Consider the following 20822-nt stretch of genomic DNA (forward strand, 5'->3'; position numbering starts at 1 on the left):
TTTTTTTTTTTTTTTTTTTTTTTTTTTTTTTTTTTTTTTGGTGATATCAATGGCAGGACTATTTTACTACGAACACTTGATGGGTCAGATAAATCTGGGCACGTGCCAGACTTCCTTCTCCTTCTCACACCACGAGGAGCACTACAACTGCAGGCATATCTTCCCATGATCCTTGAGGTCTTGTTGAGTGAAAAAAAATTGCAGGAAAGTGAAAAGGTTGCAGAAAATGTCTTTTGGAGAGGAAAAAATTATATACATTTATATGAGCATATGAGGCTTTCAGTTCAATTTCTCATACCCTAACTCAAATGTTCAAACCTAAGTCTGGTTCTCTAAACCAGACTTGGAAGGACACTGACCCATGAGACTTGCCAAGGTTACCATCCGTCAACAGGTCACACATTCCACACTCAACAGTCAGAGTCACTCTCCCTGAATTCCTTATTGGAATCTCAACTCTCCTCATTCACGCTTAAACAAAAGATTTATAAGACAAGCAGAGATATATTATGAATGTCGTCCTGTCAGCACCTACTTTTCTCTTATTTTTACAATGAGACACGGTGTTCAGAAGAGGAATTCTTGCTATGCTGTCGTGTCATTTGAGGCCCAGGGAACACACACAGGCCACCAGGGCCAGTGTCATTGTGATAGATTGAAATGGCAAACTTCTCAGGCTGAGGGGAGAAAACACTCATGACCTGAGAAGCACATGTCCCAGAAATGTCTAGAATTTTTGGTAAAAACTCCTAAGGTTTTTTTTTTTTTTTTATCTGACTCATAGTAGACTCATAAAGTGAAGGAAATAATAATTCTTTAGCCATTTCAGCTGCTAAAGTTTATAGTACTAGCATAATGTAGAGATAGTCTCTTTGCTGATTAAAAATATTATGTTTTATGTTTTGTCACTAATCTTTCTGGAATTCATCTTTGCATGTAGTGTATGCTAGGGATCGAATTGCTTTTCTTCCATTTATGGCTTCCTGTGATATGTGATTTATAATAAGAAATATATGAATTTGATCTTTATCCCCATTTCTGGCATTCAGCTCCTAAAACCCTTGGAATTTTCTGAGAGTGATCAATGTGTCTTTTGTAATGGCAACGGGCTGACTTTTGTAGAGTAGCTAGGGGTGGGGGCTGGTTGCTAAGAGAACCAACCAGGTGATTAGTGGGTTGGAACTTTTAGGTCCACCCCCCAATCTCCCTTGGAGGGAAGAGGGGTTTGAGATTGATAGCCAATGATCTGATCAATCATGTCTCTGTAATAAAACCTCCACAAAACCCCATAAGGATGGGGGTCAGAGAGTTTCCAGGCTGGTGAGCCAGAACCATGTGCCCTTGGGCCCAAGAACATAAGCTCCTTTGTCAGGGATCTCATCCTCTGTATGTCTTTATATGACGATTGATTCATATCCTTTGGTATCTTCTGTAACAAACCAGTAATCTAGTGAGTAAACTGGTTTCCTGATTTCTGTGAACCATTGTAGCAAATTGATTGAAACCAAAGAAGGGGTCATGGTAATCTATGATTTATAGCTCATTGATCAGAAGCACAAGTAACAACCTGGATATGAGACTGCGGTGGGAAGTGGAGGGCAGTCTTGTGGGATGGAGCTTTTTTTTTTTTTTTTTTTTTAATATTTTATTTATTTATTTGACAGACAGAGATCACAAGTAGGCAGAGAGGCAGGCAGAGAGGAGGAAGCAGACTCCCTGCTGAGCAGAGAGCCCGATGTGGGGCTCGATCCCAGGACCCTGAGATCATGACCTGAGCCGAAGGCAGAGGCTTAATCCATTGAGCCACCCAGGTGCCCCGGGATGGAGCTTTTAACCTGTGGAACCTGATGCCATTTCTAAGCAAACAGTAAAAGAGTGGAGTTGAATTATAGGACACCCAGCTGGTGTCTGAGACTTGCTTGGTAGCGTGGGGAACCCTCTCCACGTTGGAATGCGGACCAGAATCATTAAACCTAAGTGTCCCAGCTCCTTGCACTGAAATGTACAACCTTTCTCCAGCTCCTGCAGTTTTGACTATAGAATGAATTTCCACGTACACATGGGTCTGCATCTGTTTATGTGGCACTCTTCTGTTACTATTCTGTATTTTGTATCCCTGCATCGATATCACATAGACTTAAATACTACAGCATTATAAAAAGTCTGGCTGCATAGTAGGGAAGGTTCTTACAATTCATCCTTCCTCAAGAGTGTTTAATTCTGGGTGGCTCAGATGGTTGGGCATCTGTCTTCAGCTCAGGTCATGATCCCAGGGGTCTGGGATCCAGCCCCACGTCGAGTGCCCTGCTCAGTGCAGAGCCTCCTTCTTCCTCTCCCTCTGCCATTCCCTCCGCTTGTGCTCTCTGCTCTCTCTAGCTCTCTGTCAAGTAAATAGTTTTAAAAAAATCTTTTTTAAAAAAAGAGTGTTTAATTTTTCTGTACATCACAAACCTGTACATTTTCTTTAAAGAAAAAGTTTGCAAAGTTCCATATAAAAAGGGGCAGGGTATTTTTGGTTGGGGTTACATTGACTTTATATGCCATGTGGGGGAGAAATAACATCTCTTACATTGATTTTGCCAATCCAGGAATATTTTTAAAAAGATTTTATTTATTTATTTGACAGAGATCACAAGAGGCAGAGAGGCAGGCAGAGAGAGAGAGAGAGGAGAAAGCAGGCTTCCCAGTGAGCAGAGAGCCCGATGTGGTGCTCAATCCCAGGACCCTGGGATCACGACCTGAGCTGAAGGCAGACGCTTTAACCCACTGAGCTACTCAGGCACCCCTGAACATGTATATTTTTAAACTGAATTAGTTTTTTTTTAAGTTTTCATAGTCTCTATAAAGGTCTTTTCCATTTTTGTTAGAATCAGTTCCTCAAATATATACTTTGTAGTTTTCAAAGTGCTATCTTAAACATTTTTATTTCATTTTCTGTTACTGAATGGTATGTTGAAATGCAACTGACCTTTATATGTTGGTTTTGTATTTAGCAAATGCAGAATTCTCTTGTTAATTCCAATAATTTATCTGTAGATTGGAGTTTTCTGCCAAGTAAAATTGCAGACGTATATATATATATATATATATATACTTTATAACCCAGAATTTTATTCCTCATTATCATTCCATCATATTCCTTTATTCAGAATTTTATTCCTGAGCAAATGGAACCAGGAAACATGAAGAGGAATGCTCATAGTAGCTTTCACTGGAATTGCCAAAAATGGGAACACACAAATGTCCCTCTACAATAGAGTGGATAAGAGAGTGATGCTATTCACAGTGAAATCATGTGTACGTGTATAAATGCGTGTACTGCCACTATATGCATCAACAAGTAACAACAAAAATACGTTCAGTATGATTGCACTTATGTCAATGTAAAAATATACAAGATTCAATTACATCGTTTAGAGGAGTATATGTAGGTGGTAGAACCGTAAATAAGTGCAAAGAAAAGATGATTACAACCATCACAGTAGGGGTTACACGGGAGCCGGTGAGGAGATAATGGGGTGAGACAGAGATACTTCTAAGGAACCGGCAGCATTCCATTTTTGAAACCAAGTGGTAATAAATATCAAAGCAAAATCAGAGCCAGACAGTAAGGTAGTTAAGAAAAAAAAAAATACACAAAGACAGACATACATACATATGACTCAGGACTATTGCAATAGGGGGAAAGAGATCTCAGAATAAAAACAGTTCAATTCCAAATACCACATGAACAAATGGGAATTTACAGCCAAGGAGCAGGGTGGAGGTCATTGGATAGAAAATTACTAAGGCATCATTGGGGATGACTGGAGGGATTCTGGCCAATCTGACCCAATAGGTTCTTGCTGAGAACACATCAGTCACGGGGGGTTGGTGGAGGACCAGGAAGCCAGTTAGAGAACAAGAGTGATGGGATATGGAGGACGGGGATTCTCTCTAAACGGACTGAGCAGAGTGCTTGTCCAAACCAGACTTGACAAGGAAGTGCGGATGGCCCTTGAAGGCTCAGGAGATTGATTAGAGCTTGGTCAAGCTGAATCTTTGTAATTACATGGGTGTTTTCTAATTATTTTCAAGATGCAGATATGTTTTATATTCTTCTGTGTATAGGATACATCCCACAACTTTAAAAAATTGCAATAGATTACTTAACCAGCAGACGGAAGGGAAACTATTGGGTAAAGGAATCTCTAGGTCATTATATTATGGTTTCAGTCTTAGATTTTCTAACTCCTTTTTCATTCTCTTAATCACATTTCAAAGTGATTTTCAATATCCACCCATTCGGTATTGAGCCTTTCTAGTTGCAGGCACCCTAGTAGATTACATGGGAGATCATGATCTCTGTAATCAAGTTGCTTCGAATCTGGTGATGACGAGATCGCTACCACACCACAGGGTAACAACAGCCATACAAGTTTGCAGGGGAGATTCAAAAGAGGGATTCCTGAGATGCGCACTGGAGGGTACTCAAGCCAGAAGAGAGACCTGGCATTCCAGAGCAAGAGGAAGCATAACCAAGTAAGGTAAGAAGCAAGACCCCAACAGAATGGTAAAGGGCTGGTGTTCCTGGACCTCAGGGTACATGTTAGCAGGTGGTAAGAAACTGGATTAGAGATGCAGGTAGAGGCCGGTTATGAAAGGTCTTGTAAGGTCTAGGAGTTAGAGTTATGTTCGGCCATGAGGCTAAATATCCAAAATCACAGTGGCATGAAGACCGCAGTTCACTGCTGTGTCGTATGGACCACGTGTGCGGATAAGTGGTGGCTGTTGTGATGTTCCACACCGAGGCCAGGGTCCAGGCCCCCTGTGTGCCTGCTCCATGGTCCAGACACAGCAAATAATCCGCACAACACAGGCCTTTAAAATAAAAGTGGTTTTATTACAAAATTTTAAAACTGTGCTTTAAAGGATCGTCCTGGGAATACCGCATCATAAGAAACCTATGTTCATAATCCAGACAATCACATGGTGGATTTTGTACTGTCCATGGAATTAATATTTAAAAAAACATTCTTCTTTTCAGTTAAGAGTCTTCAGAGCACCATTATGTGAAGGGAAGGTATTTTGCATATCAGAGTTCATCTTTGGTCTGCAATCAAGAAGCAACATATTTAGTGCCATCAAGAGGTCGTAGATGAGTCAAGAAAACTTACGTTAGTCTATTAATTCTGTTCCCCTAAAGACGGGAGGAGGAAAAAAGGCAGTTGGTGCTAGAGGCTTGTGGGACCTAGGACCGTGCCTGGAATCACCCCGGGGAAAGTCACACTGTGGCTTATGGGACTACTGACGGACAACACGAATATCTAAGCGTCGGCATTCCCGTAAAGTGCCCCGTGCTGTGAATCAGGTCAGTGAAGGACTAGGGCAGACAAGGAGGAAGCTAGCAGAGCCCCTCAGTGCACCAGTCCGGGGAAGATCTGATTCGGCACTCCTCAAAATCACTTAGACAAAGAGGAAAAGCAAAAAAAAAAAAAAAAAGAGGGGGGGGGGGGGGGGGGGGGGTGAGGGGACTGGAGAAAGGAGCTGCAAATCACAAATCTCATGAGGAGGTACATTTCAATTCTGGCCATTTGTTTTTTAAAGGTTTTTATTTTTAAGTTATCTACACCCAATGTGGGGCTTGACCTTAAGACCTGAGATCAAGAGTTGCATGCTTTACTGACTGAGCCAGTCAGGCGCCCCCGATTCTGGCAATTTTTGTTTGCTTGATGGCTTTAATTCATTTCACGAACTTTCAGCACTGATGGGTTAATACTGGTGAAGTACCACTTCTCTAAGGGTTAGTTACTTAGTGGCAAGTCAGTACTCCCAATAAGCAAAATAAAAACAAAATAACCAAAACTGATTTGTAGCACCTGCTATTGTCCCTGTGACTTTCCCAACAGGCAGATTCCAAGCTACTGGAAATTAACCAATGTGTAAAATTCCTGAATGTGTCAGTCAGTGAGCTTCCATCACACCACTTTATATAGAGATAGTGGTCACTTCATTCCTTTGGAACCTCCCTGTGAGACAGGCATAGTAATTGCCAAATCTGCCTTCTCATCTTTAGTCACAATACCAGTTTTGAGTTTGTCCATTTAGAGACATGAGGATATTGTTTAGAATAACGTCAAGTCTGTATATTATCTAGGTATATGTATATCTATAAACCATAGATATGTGTGTGTAATATATATTATAATTTTATACAATATGTTCATTCAATTCAAACAAAAAACAAGTATAATGCCATATCATGTCTTTTGCACAACCAGACACACAGTCTGATGATGGAGACTGGTTTTTGGTCCTAACTTTGCTATAATCCAGCTAGAGGACTCTGAGCTAAATTCTTCTTCAGGCTCACTTTTTTAACCGTAAAATGAAGGCATTTACTGGGTGACCCCTAAGGTCCTTAAGGTCCTTTTTAGCCTTATAAGTCTATGTGAATCGGCCTTTTATAAATGAAATCAGTATGTGCTGCTATTAATAGAGATTGCTTCTTAAATGAATAATCTGATAATCATGGTCATATATTTTTTAATCTCTAAACCCAGGTACTGAACTTTGCCACACCTATTTCACGTGATGCATGTGAAAATACTTTTCAAACTGTAAGCATCTATTCAAATGCTACGTGATCTGGATTCTCAGATCATGTAGTCAAGTTAAGTTTCCTCCACTTTGCCAGGCTGGAGGGGGTGGCGGGGGTTCCTGTGTCTTCTCTCTTCTCTGCATGTCAATGGCCTCTCTTCGGCCTGGTCGTCCATGGCCTCTGCCCGGTGGACTGAACTGTACGGACGCCCCCAGAGGAGCTCAAATACTTGTTGTTTGACTGAATATCTAAAGGAATGAATGAGGACTTACTCTTACTTTGACAGTTCTTACTTGGACATTGGCCAGTTCTGGTTACCTTTTTCCTATGGCACGTGCAAGGAAAGAGGTCCTCCTCGGCCTGTGGTTCTACCCTCTTCATGCCCTCTCGGATCTGGGGCTCCCTCACCTGCAGGCTGGCATATTCCTGTGTAAGCAACAATTCAAAAGTGTTCTTAAAGTACATTCTTACTTTACAAGTTACATACTTGTAACTTAAAGTACATTCACTAAATCCGATGCACTAGAATTTGCTAGAATATGCTCCTTTTAACTCATATGTGACAAGTTCTGATAAGCAAAATTCTTCACATTCCCCTTAAAAACCCCAACACCAGAGCTTCTGAGAGGTGACTGTCCTTTGGACATTGGCTGCCTCTTGCTAATGGACCTCTTCTGAATCTATCCTTTATTTCTATGACTTGTAGGGTTTGGGTTTTACCACCGTCTGTCTTGAAGTGAAAATAATTGTGCACATGATCTCCCGTAGACTGGGAATTTTAGGATAGAGCGTATTCCCACCATGGCCTGCACAGCCTCTACCTTCGTTTATAATGCACTTGCCCTGGGCTGGTGATGATGCTCTAGTTCCAGTCAGAGTGAACGAACACAAGCCCGTGCATCTATAAGAATTCAGGCAGTAAATCCCCTGATCCTTCAGTTTACACATTTCACCATCTCCATCCCTTCACTGTTCCCTGGGGAGGTGAAAAAGGCGGGAAGGGCCAGTGCAGACCAGAAACAGACCAACTTTGTTCTGTAGCAGAGTCTAAGATTTGGTGCTCAATACCGGCAATTCTGGGATTAAAACAAAAATCTTAATTTACATCCAGTAGTGTTATTAGCAAACTACTTGTTTACTACTGTGTTTAAAAAAAAAAAAAAAAAAGCCTTTTAAATGATCAGATATACTCTGATTATTCCTAAGTGCTCAGGTCCAGGAATACTCTTTCCAAAAGACGCTATGGCTCATAGGGGGTTAGCATTGTAGGTCTGAAGACACTAGGCACCATTTAGACAAGGACCAGTAAGGCAGCAGCAAGAGAGTACACAGAGAAGATACTGATCTACGTACAGTAATTTTGCAGGACGAGAGGCCAATTTCCAACCACACAGCCCAGAGTGGGAACATAAACACTTTCCCCATGTTGTAGCATTCTCCTCTAGCTAATCTTTGGTTTGGCAGTGTTTTCATTACTATTTCATGTTGATCCTTGGTTTTTGCCCACATAAGTATATATACATATCTCTCGTTATATTAATATACTTTAAGAAATTATTAAGTGAAATATTATTTGTTGCTAACATGTCCAATTACAAATTGTATGTCTATTCTCTTAGAAAGTACTGACCTGGAAAAGTTTAAAATAATAACAGAATATGTCATCTCCCATGAGATTATTTCTTGCAAACTCCTGTCCTGCTTTTGCTATCTTCTTTGCCTATGGGAACAATGACAACAAAAGCCTTTAATGAAACACATTCTTTTCCCCATGCAGGCATATGCAAACTGATGTTCAGAATCCATGTATAGTGGGACAAAGGCAGGAGGAATATCTTTGAGGGTAATCTTATGTGTTAAAGGAACATTTAAGAGGGTATGCTCAGATTAAAGGAGTTTTTTTTTTTAAGACTTGAAAGTCTGAGGAATCATACTAGACCTTCTAGAATTAAGCCTCTCTGGCAGAGTGACAATGACCTTGTAAAGTAAATGCAAGACAAAGTTTAACGCACTGCTTTAACACTTCTCAGCAATTCGTTTGAAGTGTACTTCATGCAATCCTGCCTTTTAATCTACAGCCATTAGTTTTTCTTCCTGCTGGACTGGCCATTCTTAATTTTCATATTGCTAGCAGAGATGAGGCAGTGCTTGGGGGCTCTGACCAACCTGCCCAAAAGAGAGACTGTCCTTGAGGCCAACATTGCAGCTTTTCGTTTCAAGTGCAGAGTGGACAGTGAACCCAAGCCCAGACGTCTGTGCTCACCCCGAGGGTGCTGATGTGTGCCGTGGGGAGGCGGCGTCTCATTTACAGGTAAGGGTCCATATCTGAGCATATGCTGAATGCTTTTCAGGAACAAGACGTTTAAAATGAACGGGTAGAAGAGACGGACCTTACCTCTTCATCATGATCTTTGGCCCACTGGAGCTTCTCTAGAAGATCACTCAGATTGCTTTTGACGGGAATGTAATGTTTCCAGGGCTGCAGCTCGTTGTAGAAGTGCTCGTAGTAGATGGAGTCCTGCTTTAGCACCACGCTGTCACCAACGAGGAGATATGGCAGGCGATAGGCAGCGACAGTGCCATCGACGTTTATTTGGTACTTATGCTGCAGGACAGCGGTAAAATAAAAGCCGTCATTAGATCGCCGTTCTCCACTCGTGATTCTCCTCCTCTCTCTAACTTGAAGCCTCATCATTGTCAGGCGCAAACTGGCCAGATTTTGCCTTCCTTCCCTGCCATGGAGTAAATGCTATCATAGAACACCTGACCTAGAGCTAAAGGCTTATTGCGTGCTCTCCTAAATGTCCCAAAGGGGCCACGTGTCTAACATTAAAGAAGACAATAAAATAGTAAGACTGCTGTCCTAGGAAAGACAAATTTATCGTGCTTTTGTAATCCCTCTACTGCTTTACTGATCACCTAGGAGCACCTGAGGACGGCAGCCTAGGCCATATTAACCACCGCTTTTACACACCAGATGGCTACATGCAAGTCCTGAGGAAATTAATAAGCTCTGGGGTGAGAGCTTCTATGAATAAAAATATTCACAGAACTGTTGGTAATCACTTAGTCTTTAGTTGTAGCAAATGGCACAGGTGGGAATAAAGCAAAGGCATGACAGAACATTCTCTGAAGGGGGATGGCTAATGACAGCTCCCTTGGGTTCTATGACCAACTCTTTCAAAAGTCTTTGTGATATGCAGATGGAGGAAACACTGACAATTCAATTTACAGCATTGTGTCGGTCCACCTGCTGGCATGTAACCCATCAGAAGAAAACGTGGCTATCTACAGCACAGATAGAGCTTGCTAATCACTTGCCTTCCCACATACAGAGGACAGGTGACTACCTTTTGTCCACCGTTCATTCCATGACATGGGTCTTTAGAAAACGCTTAGTGGTTTGGAGAAACGGGCAATGTTCCACGGCCTAGCAGTGCAAAGAGGACCCCTGGGGCGCCTGGGTGGCTCAGTGGGTTAAAGCCTCTGCCTTCGCTCGGGTCATGATCCCAGGGTCCTGGGTCCTGGATCAAGCCCCGAATCGGGCTCTCTGCCCAGTGGGGAGCCTGCCTCCCCCTCTCTCTGTCTCTGCCTGCCTCTCTCCCTACTTGTCTGTCAAGTAAGTAAATAAATCAATCTCTTAAAAAAAAAAAAAAAAAACGAAAAAAGGAAAAGAAAAAGGATCCCTTCCCGGGAAACATGAGTAATCCACATTTTAGATACAGAAAGCCCTCCCTAATCCCCAGAACTCCTAGGCAATAATTTGGATGGGTTTCAAGACATTTCCCTATCAGAAAGTCTGAGAAGAGACACCTGGTTTAAATCTTCTTTAGACTGTTGTGATGTTTTGGGAGAAGTATTTGTAAAACCACATACATGTATTTAATAATAAACGATTTGGGGCTGACATGTGCTTACCTTGAGGGTCAGTTGGGAAAAAAAATTCTTGCTCTACCCAGGCCCCAAGCTCCCTTGCTGCATATTTAAGGTCAAGTCTGGGTGCTCTGTATAACCCACATGACCAAAGCAGTCCCTGGGGCCTCACTCCTTGATGTTCACTAAAGTTTGTGCTCACCTCTCTCGCCCCTATCGTTTATAGGCCTCAGTTTTGCTCCCCCCAAATGAGGACATCTGGAAAGACAAAAAGGACTGGACACAACTGATGTCATACCTTGAAGAAATCAAAAAATGAAATGTGTTTCACAATGGGACCATACAGGCTTTCATCATGTTTAAAGAAGAAGAAGTTGGTGAAGGCAGCGTCTATGAGTTCCGGGTGTTTCCTGCTGAGCTTAACCAGTTCGAGCCTCTCTTTGCGGCTGTCGCGCCCTCGCCACACAGCAGTGGAGTTCTTGCGTTCCCAGGGCGGACCCGTATTAGCTTGCACAGACATCATGTCCAGACTTACTCTGGAAGACAGAAAGTGCAACAGGTTTCCCTCTCAGACCATCCCAGCGCAAAGGTGGCTGAGAAAGAACTCAGCAAGGATATAAAACCAAGGCTCTGGGTCGCCTTAGACCCATCGCTCACCGGCCCATGGTTTCTAGAACAGAGTCCGTCAAGTCGTAGGTTGGCATCACGATATCCTTGGAATCTGTGGAGCCACACCAGGAAAAGATGGGATGAATGTGTGAGCCGGATTTCTTCTTTTCCAAAGGCCAGTCTCCCAAATTCACAAAAAACTCCACATCTGGCATCTTCACCTGGAAAAAGAAAGTAAAGAGCTTCTCTACGGGAGCTGTAGAGAATAATCCCTTCTGTGGGTCAGTGTGTGGGAAAGGCAGCCTCGTGCATGCAGTAGTTCCACCCCTGCTTGGCCATGTAAGAATGGGTCCCAGGTCTGGAACACTTCTTTGCCAAGAGACAGAGCCTCGCAGTCTGGGCTGGGCTCGCCTCCTTGTGAGCGAATGTACTTCTGGTTCTTTTTTTTTTTTTTTTTTTTTTAAGATTTTATTTATTTATTTGACAGACAGAGAGCCCAAGTAGGCAGAGAGGCAGGCAGAGAGAGAGGAGGAAGCAGGCTCCCTGCTGAGCAGAGAGCCTGATGCGGGGCACGATCCCAGGACCCTGAGATCATGACCTGAGCCGAAGGCAGAGGCTTTAACCCACTGAGCCACCCAGGTGCCCCTGTACTTCTTGTTCTGCTTAAGCGCAGCTGTCCATGGCCCTCAGGTAGCCCAGCCTGCTGTATCTCAGACCCCACAGGAGGGTCCCAGGGCAGGGCTGGGGGAGCTGATCTGCAGGCCCAGGGGCACACAGCAAGGGACCGGATCCTGTTCCTTGTCCTCTGCTCTAAGTAAGTACTACAGCCCTTGAGGCGTGTATGTGTGCTGTCTGTTCTCAGCAACCTCGAACCCCACACGGGTTTCTTCCTTGGTTTGCATCTACCTACCTTTTCACTTTAGCTGGATTCACATAATACCCTCCGCTGAAGCACCGCCGACCACCCAGTAAGTGGTGAAACCCAAGAAAAATGAGAACTTGTACTAAATGAAAGACCAACTTTAAAAGCTTCAGGTGACGATAATTACCTCAACTTGAATAGTGGGTAATTTTTCAGAATACTCTCATATATATATATATATATATATATATATATATATATATATATATACTAGATATCCTTTCCGTGGACGTGCAAATTGGCCAATAGACTGGCTTCCAAAAGAGATGCAATGACAAAGATAATCTTGGTTCTAATGCTGCCAAAAGACTCGAGGATGATCAGAGACAGAAAGGGAATTACTGGAAAATAGTTACAGCTCAAAGCACTGGGACTAGAGTTCCTGGTTAATGAGCCAGATGCACCCAATTAAAATAAATACACCCCCCACCCAGACAGTGGAGGGACCAGAATCTAAACTCTGGAAGCCCAACACCAAAGCCAGCTCTAGGGATTTCCCAGCTAGACTACCTCCACTGACAAGTGCACAAGTGTGTTCAAAGAACCTGTTCTTTTTTTTTTTTTTTTTCTTAAATCAAGCCATAGGTAAATGTTTGGGGCTTTGGTCAGTCTGAGAAGCATCTCGAGAAACTGGAATCCTGAAGTATTATTTTTCCATGGATTGACACAGATGAGCAAGGAAAACCTGCCAGCACCCCGAAGTCTTCGCCGAAGGAGGCAGAATACAGATGCTTAGTAGCTTCCTATATTCAAAATAAACTCAGTCTAAGTGCTCTCAAGCTTGAGAAGGTACTGATTTTCCATGAGTAATTCAGTCAAATTATAGACAGAGATTATCCAATAAATTGTTATTAAGCAACCAGTAACAGTATGGGTATAGTTTTCCCAATCAGCCAGTTTACTATCACTGAGAGGTACCACACTAGAACCCTGAGAAAATCACTTTATACCAAGGAACAGGATTCAGCATATAGTAAGCCTTCTCTGGGCTCAAAGTAGATTTAGTACTGAAACAATTTTATTTGAAGACATTCTCCCTTATAAAGTATTGCTGTGGGTTGAATTCTGTCCCCCCCAAAGATAAGCTGAAGTCCAAAACCCCAGTATCTCAGAATGTCCTTATTTGGAACTAGGGTTGCTGCAGATATAATTAGTAAAGTTGAGGTCATACTGGAGGGGGGGCGGGCCCCAATCCAATATGACTAGTGTCCTTGCCAGAAGGGAAGAAAGAGACACACGGGGGGAGGCCGTGTGATGAGGGGCAGAGGCTGGGGTGAGGAGGCTGCAAGTCACGGAGCCCCAAGGAGGGCCAGCAGGTGGTGAGAAGCAGGGACAGGAAGGAAGGGTCCTGCCCTACAGGTCTCTGGGCAGTGGGGGAGGGAGCGTGGCCCTGCTGACACCTTGCTCTCAGACTTGTAGCCTCCAGAGCTATGAAAGAACAAACATTTCTGCTGTTTGCAGAACTCTGTGACAGTAACCCTAGAAAATTCATACAGGTAGCCTATGTGACATAAAGCTCCAGAATAGTATTATAATAAGGTTCCAGAATAGAACACCACTGATGCTATTATTTTTCTTTTAATTATATGGAAAAACCTGGGCTGAAACTGTCTATTATACCTAAGAGACAAGAAACACTTACTTTTCTAGTCAAAGAAAGCAGTATGGCATCCATGAAAATTCGAAAACCTACATGTTCACCATGAGTCTTGATATAAACCTAAAAGAGAATCGAACCTGTATTAAGTTAATGGTTTATTTTCCATCGCCCTTATTTCCATTTTGTTTATTATGTCAATCTAAAAGTACTGGCAGGTTTCATTGAGATAAAGCTTATCACAATGATCCTCAGAATGATTTTTTTCTAAAGATTTTATTTTTACGTTTGAACCCACAACCCCGAGATCAAGAGTTGCACACTCTACCAACTCAGCCAGCCAGGCATTCCACAGAATGATTTTTAATAAAACACTGGTAGCTACTTAGAGCTACATGGTCAGAACAAACAAACAAAACAATCAATCAATCGAACAAGCAAACCTTAATCACAAAACGTACCTTGTTATCCTTCAGGGTATAATGACATAAGCTTTGTCTTTGTCCAAATCTTTTTGGGATTTCTTCTGCAATTTTTTCTGGATCAACAGCAGGGAAATATGCCAGATCTCTCTGAATCTGAGTAATGGTTTGCGGGCAGTTCATCTCCTGTAACCAGGCTGCGCTATCTTCCAAAGGACAGTCACAGTTTTCATGGTAAACTGGCCCTGATGACACAAAAGTAACAAAATATCACAGTAACAATTTCACTCTGCACTCAGAACACCTAAGACATACCCATCCTGTGTCTTCATAAATACTGCTGTTGTAAAATTATGTTACAAGTTACCTTTTAAAATATACGGAGATTTGGCAACATGTTGACCTTGGAATTTAACTTCTACCTTCAGATTTTTGTAGCTTGCATACATTCTGTATCTTACTATGAAGGACCCATCCTTTCGGTCTAAAACCTGGACTCCAACTCTAGTGAATTGCTCTTCTGGTGCAGAGATTTTAATTTGGAACACCTTTTCACCCGGAGAAGATGTGAAGCTGTCAGGGAAGAACAGCGAGATACAGAGATGATTTCAAGGCACAAGTGCACAAAGATTGTGCTGTCCAGTCTTTGAGTCCCAGTGCTTTCCTCCATACTCTTCCCCTAATATGTCTGCTGCTTCTCTCACATGCTTACAGTACCAGAATGAATGTGATGGATCAGAGATTTAAAAAAAGGAGAGGATGACAAATGTCCACACATGAACATTTCAATGGAAAATTGCAAGGGGAAAAAAAAAAGAAAATTGCAAGGGAATATGTAAACACTACATATTTATATAACCCTAGAACCCACTTATGCATTTTATACATACAAATATTCTTATCAATCTACTATTTATTTCATGCAACTGGGAATTTGCCTCTAAAGATAATGACTTTTTGAAAAATCTCTCTCAAAGATTCTTTAAAAGAGCAGTATTACAAATCATGCTCAATTGTGTAGATTGATACACAATCTATAGGCAAAAGCCAGCAGATTGTGTATCATTTAAGTAACACTGTATAAAAGGTTTTTTTTTTTTAGTGAGTGCTTTTGCTATGAAGATTTTGAAGATGGTATTTAGTTCCCCCAATTGTTATAACCAAGTGACAAAATTGATAACTCTCCCCCCCTCTGCTTTGGAAAACTTCCTGGAAGTTTTTCTTAAAATACCCAAGACCCCCCCCCCCCCCCCCCCACCAAATATACACAGTCAGAATCCACCAGTAAAAAAAGACAATCGTTTCAGGAGTATGTGAATTCTAAAACTAAGCCTTCAGTTATTTTAATTGCTGGAATTCAGTGGAATGAAATAATGTTCGTTACAAACATGAAGGAAATTCACACTTTGATACTTTCCCTCTCAACTGTAAAGTTTCAAATAGTGCTTCAATTTTCTTTCTGCATTTCAAATCATGCTTATCTGCAGATGTCTCTCTAAAAACAGAGGGTAGCCCCAAAGAAAGATGAACCAACTAAGTTTTTAACAACTGGGTGTACATTTCTTACAACAGCTTATGCAAAAGTAGGTGGAAACAGTACTTCCAGCAAAGGGCAGGGGCTTTGTATCTCCAGTCCTTGTGTGAGTTCCCATTAGAACAGCCAGGAGAAGAGCTAATCTGGAATTACTTCTAAAGCTACAGAGAAAAACTGATTAGGACGGGGAAAGGCTGTTAAAACCAGATGTGGATAGCATCCAAATAGCCTGGAATTTAAACTGCTGTGGAAAAGAGTTCTTGGGCAGCTAAAACTTAAAAGGAGAAACGGTACATTTTAACTGCATTCCAGAGGAGTTAGGGAGCTGTTTCTCGACTTACTTGTTTCCTGATGTATCCACCGCCTGAATGTAGAAATAGCGTGCGGGAAGGACGACAGCAGCCTTTAGCCCGGGTCCCCATACTTCGCTCTTCTCCGGACTGAGTCGCCTCTCTCCGCCGGTCTCGGCAAGTGCTGGCACTGTCCCCAGAAAGAAGCAGTAAAGCAGCAAAATGCTAAACATTTACAAGACCGACTCTCAAAATGACGCACGGATAAATGAAGGGTAAGAAGCGGTCGGAACCAGCCGCGCCTGGGGCGGGGGAGGAGGGGCACGTTGGCTGATCGCCGCAGCCAACTCGACTCCAGAAGATGTCCCTTGCTGTGCAGGGCAGGCGCGCGGGTCTCCACTTTCCCCCAGGAGAATCACAGGCGGAGCCGGGGCTTGTCCGGCTGATGGATGCCCGTCGCTTTGCTCCAAGGAGCAGGAACCACGCTACTCCTCCTTCTCGGGACAAAGATAAACTTCTGTTGCTCCTGCCACTGGAGCATCATTGGGGGCGAATCCGTCTCAGGTTCCAGCCCAAGGTGCGGGGCGAGGGGATTGGCCTGCGCGTCGGCCGGGTGAGTAAGGCCTTCTCCAAGTGGCTGGCTCGGCGGCGCCCGTGCTCAGAGGCTTCCTGGGACATGTAGTTCGCGCCCGGACCAGCGGAAATCCTGCCAGGTTTCACCACCTCTCACTCGTTTATTTACTTTGCGGTCACCGCTTTCAGGGACCAGTTATATGCTAGATGCCCAATAGAGTGGCATGCGGGGACACAGCTAAGATTAAAAAAAAAAATTGTCACCATAGCCTCCGCACGTGCAGAAGGCAGGTATACGATGAGAGGAAGGTGTTGTCCATGATAGCTGACAACCGGTCGCCGGGCACGGCCGTCCAGGGCGCTGTCCCCGCGCGCTCCAATGGGACGAGAGACGCCAGCCCCAGGGTAACCAGAGGCGCGTCGCGGGCCGCGCGCGGGAAGCTGTGATCCGGGACCGGTGCCGGCTCTGAGGCGGCCGCAGCGACTCGACCCCGCCGCACAGGCCGGAGGTATCCGGGGCTGTGGGCCGGGCGGGGGTGGCGGCGCGCTGCTGTGCGCCCAGCGCGCGGGGCCCTCCACCTGGCGCCCGCGCGCCGCGGCCCGGGCCTGCCCTGCCCGCCCGCTCTGGACGCCGCCTGGGCTGCCTCGGGAGGGCCAGGGGCCACGGCCTGTCGGGAGCCCCGGGGCCGTCCTAGCGGAGGCCGCTGCATCCGTGCCCGTCCTCCGCCCGGGAAAAAGTCGGCTGAAGAGCTGGGCCGCAAAATGGGGCAAGTGTTAGGGAAACAAGGGTCGGGTGTGCTGGGGAACAAAGCCTGATTGGAGATGCCCGCGTGGATGCCGGTGGCTCCTGCCCGGCGCGCGTCTCTAAGCCACGCAAGGCAGGGCCTGGACCGTAACGGGCGGCGACCGTCCCTTCCCCGTATGCCCGCTCTGCGGCCAGGGGGTCACAGGAGGGGTCACGGTCAGCTCCGGAATCGGACCCAGAGCCTCCTGCTCTTCCTCCCTCTTCCCTCTCGGGACCCTTGCCAGCTGCTCCGAAATCCCAGACCGGCCGGTCGGCTCCGCCGGCCAAAGCTGCCCGGGGTGGAGGCCCAGGCGGGGCTTTTCTGTTTTCTTTCTTTCTTTCTTTCTTTTTGCAATTGTCTTGAGTATTGATATCAACGGGTGCATTCAAAGCTCGAATCGGCTGCTCCCCTCGGCTCGGGGGCCGTCACTGCCCGCGTGTCACCGGCCCTGAAGCCTCGGGCGCCGGGGGCCTCCCCGGACCCGGGCTGGTTGGGGGCGGTCACTGCCGCCGCCTCCGCCCGCTCCCTCTAGCGGCGAACTCCGGCTTCCGGCCGGCGAGGGAGGCGAGCGGAGGGGTCCGGAGGCCTCGTGCGGGGACGCGGACGGGGGACGCGGACGGGGGACGCGGACGGGGGACGCCCGGCTCCGGGGAGCGCTCGTGGGCCAGGGAGGCCGCGGGAGGCGTGCAGGCAGGGAGCGCGGTCTCGCTCCTGCCGTCGCCGGCGCCGCCTCCGCACACATCGGCGGGGCGCGGCGGGGACGAGCCCGCGAGACTGTGGCCCGGGTCCCGGCGGCTTCCGAGCCCGGCGGCGCGCGAGCTTCGCAGAGTAGGGGCGGGGAGCTCCGATCGCCTGCGCAGAGCCTGGGTTGGAAGCGGCCGCGGCGCGCGGGAGGACCCGGCATCCTTCGCAGGCCCGCGGCCTCAGCCGGGCGAGGGGCTCGGGTCCGGCCCGGCGAGGGGCCCGGAGCGCGTGGCGCTGACACCGGGGAGAAGGACCGAGACCTGACCCGCTGGGGATTCGCGGATCTGGCCCAGCCTCGGGGCGCGTATTTCACCATCAGTAAGTCCCTTTCCAGGCTCCTGCGTCTCCGCGGCCTTCCGTGCAGAATAGAGATGGTAAGAGTTGTCCCATGGGGGAGGCTTCGCAGGAGACTCTTCGTAAGGTCTTCGTTCCCTAAGCAAACTTGATATTTCAACACACGGCTTGAAAATACAAAGCGAAAAGAAGGTAGCCTAGGCGATGAATATTGACTTAAAAATGGAACGTTTATTTTACAGAACAATTCCTTCTAGTGACTTCTAAAAATCCTTACTCTAGTGGTGTATTTTATAAAATTTCGTTCACTCACAGTGAAACTGCGAGTTGCTTGCCCCGTGATCGGAAGAATGCATCATTAAATTCAGACTTAGGTCCTGCAATCAATCATTACTTGTAATATTTTAATAGAGCATCGGCTCTCTGGAAACTCAGATCTCACAGATGAGAACCGGGGAGGGGGAAAAAGAGGCCTCTTGGCTAATAGTCCGGCTCCTGATTCCTAAGGCCTCTCCTCGGAAATCCTGGAATCTAAGCTCCTAATCCAGAGCTTAAAATAATGCCCGGAATGATGTAGGCACTTAAGGGTAATTATTTGTTGATGAGACTTTCACAAATGATCATCCCTAAGGATAACCCTGGCGAACCTTGAGAAAGACCTCTGGAGAATGGAAAGTTGGAAAGAGCAAGGGGGAGGAGTGATCAGGAGATGCTAAAGGAAAGGACCCTGGGCCAGACAAGCCCGTTGGCTTTTTTCTAAGAGCAGAAGGTTTTAGGGTGGGGATGGAATTAGGAATGGTTGACAAAATTAGGAACAAAAGGAGCTACAAGATAGGACAAAATGGTGGGAGCTGCAGGCTATTTAGTGGAGGGACAACCTGATGGCCTTATAACTCAGTATTTCCTGAAGCTATAATTACAACATAATACAGTAATTGCTGTCTCTAGTGATTCTGTTATCAGTAATAACTTGTGCTCAGTTCACTTGTAGGAAAGCCTGGGGACATGATAACTAGCACCCTTAGCCTCAAGCTGTCATTGACACGAGGAGAACAGACATGGATCTGGCAGAGAATAAGGAAAGAAAATAAACTCCAGCTATGCTTGGGTCATGGGATTTGGATAACTTTCACTTTCTGTGTAATATCTTGGTACTTTGCAATATCTTTTTGTCATTTGTTTTACTTCTATGATAAAAATCTAGACATATCACACAGTTTTTCAAAGAGAAGTTTCCTTAAACAATGGTTCAAGTGAGAAAGTTTTCAGACCACTGGTGGCTTTTATTGACAATCAATATAAAATATATCCCTACTTAGATGATCTTCACTTTTTTTTTGGTAGAGTACAACCAAAGAGATCATTCTTGTTTAGTGACTATTATTTAATAGCAAAGTCCAAATGCAAACAAAATCAGGCTGTTAAACTTTTTATTCATCTAGTGTTATATTCTTTCTTTTCTTTAGCTTGCAGAGAGCTCATTCTTACCTTTTATGTTCAAATGCACCGATTTCTTTTGCCTATGTTTTTGATAAGCATATTCAATATATATTCCAAGTGAAGCATCCTTCATGCCTACACTGCCACACAGAAGCTGGGCCCGTGGGCATAATTCCATTAAATCTGAGGATGGACGCTCTGGCAAAGTCGAAGCTAAGCTGGAGATGAAGAGATAAGAATAGTCCCTGGAACATTTCTATCTCCCTCTTCTCCCACCTGACCCAGACTGACTCCAACACGCTTGGGTCTCCAACCCTTACTTAGCAGGACCCTATGCTGTCTTTCATGCCTGATCCTACCATAACCCATCCATACACCCCCAACGCCACAGATAATAGCTACCTCTGCCCACCATGCTGGCTCTTAGAGAAAGGCATGAGGGTAACAGGTCAGTAGAAAATGCTCTGTGAGGTCATCTGCTAAGAATCAGAAACTGACTCCTCAGAAAAGCCCAGTTTGGTCTGTGTGACCTCAGGCACTGACCTTCTCTTTGCATCTTCCTCCAACATGACCATGACGCCAGGAGATGAGGAAGAAGAAGGCATAAAAGCTTCCTGGCTATAGATCCCCTATAAGTACTCCTAGGATTTCTTGAAAAAAGTTTCTAAAATGATACAGTTGGGGTTTCCATCTTTGATGGTGAAGCTCCAGCCAGTTCTTCCTGCAAAGAACTATAAATGGCACCAATTACTAAAAAAATCACTACATGAAGGTTTGAATAGAAGGAAAGCATTCCTTAAAAACAAAGATAATGGGATCTTTTCTAGGATATATGGACTCCCCCTTGTACTGAGCTCCGTTGCTTTAAATTACAGGAAGGATAGGCATTACCTTTACTGGTTTCTCCTCACAGACTTAGAGTGATCTTGGCCCTTGTGGCAATCATTCTTCTGTTTTTTCTTATTGCTTCAGTGGTTTTTATCATTCAGTATTTGTGTGATGGGTTTTATAGAATCATTTTTCTGGAACTTATGAATATTATTCTAATTTTTTAAATAAGTGAATGGGTGGAGATAATAAGTAGTAAATATCAAACTGGTCACCCAGGGTGGGTTGTGTCTCTGGAACCACATCTCTAGAGCCCTGTGAAGTGGGCCTA

The 20822-nt window shown here is 44.9% G+C and overlaps 2 protein-coding genes and 1 long non-coding RNA gene across 9 annotated transcripts in view; 2 read left to right on the forward strand and 1 right to left on the reverse strand.

Moving 5' to 3' along the window:
- Nucleotides 1-10749, forward strand: part of LOC132002559 (uncharacterized) — a 14327-nt gene extending 3578 nt beyond the window's left edge. The window contains exons 2-4 of one of the 2 annotated variants that reach the window (XR_009399945.1): nt 4399-4526; nt 8715-8891; nt 10680-10749. This is a non-coding gene — a long non-coding RNA (uncharacterized LOC132002559). Of the gene's footprint in view, nt 1-4398; nt 4527-8714; nt 8892-8931; nt 9015-10679 lie in introns of those variants that run through there. The other variant, XR_009399944.1, reaches the window with a different exon arrangement.
- On the reverse strand, nt 4862-16060 carry POGLUT2 (protein O-glucosyltransferase 2). The gene is made up of 10 exons (XM_059377608.1): nt 15879-16060; nt 14371-14576; nt 14043-14248; nt 13627-13704; nt 11111-11283; nt 10752-10989; nt 8976-9185; nt 8211-8300; nt 6899-7006; nt 4862-5092 (listed from the first exon to the last, which is right to left on the reverse strand). The coding sequence occupies exons 1-10, from the start codon at nt 16058-16060 to the stop codon at nt 5075-5077; spliced, it is 1509 nt and encodes a 502-aa protein (XP_059233591.1). The 3' UTR covers nt 4862-5074.
- A 292-nt stretch (nt 16061-16352) lies between these two features.
- Nucleotides 16353-20822, forward strand: part of BIVM (basic, immunoglobulin-like variable motif containing) — a 40324-nt gene continuing 35854 nt past the window's right edge. For 3 of the 6 annotated variants that reach the window (XM_059377609.1, XM_059377613.1, XM_059377614.1), the window contains exon 1: nt 16499-16909. The gene's annotated coding sequence lies outside the window, so the exon portion shown is untranslated. Of the gene's footprint in view, nt 16441-16498; nt 16910-17843; nt 18304-20822 lie in introns of those variants that run through there. The other 3 variants (XM_059377612.1, XM_059377611.1, XM_059377610.1) reach the window with 3 other exon arrangements.

Source organism: Mustela nigripes, chromosome 15 (genome assembly GCF_022355385.1).
Source record: "Mustela nigripes isolate SB6536 chromosome 15, MUSNIG.SB6536, whole genome shotgun sequence".
Taxonomy (NCBI): Eukaryota; Metazoa; Chordata; class Mammalia; order Carnivora; family Mustelidae; genus Mustela; species Mustela nigripes.

Coding starts and splice junctions, on each gene's coding strand:
- POGLUT2 (XM_059377608.1), bottom strand. CDS start 16,060: ATGTTTAGCATTTTGCTGCTTTACTGCTTCTTTCTGGGGACAGTGCCA. Junction 14,577..15,878: donor GTGGATACATCAGGAAACAA/GTAAGTCGAGAA, acceptor CTTCCCTGACAG/CTTCACATCTTCTCCGGGTG. Junction 10,990..11,110: donor GTTCTAGAAACCATGGGCCG/GTGAGCGATGGG, acceptor TCTGTCTTCCAG/AGTAAGTCTGGACATGATGT.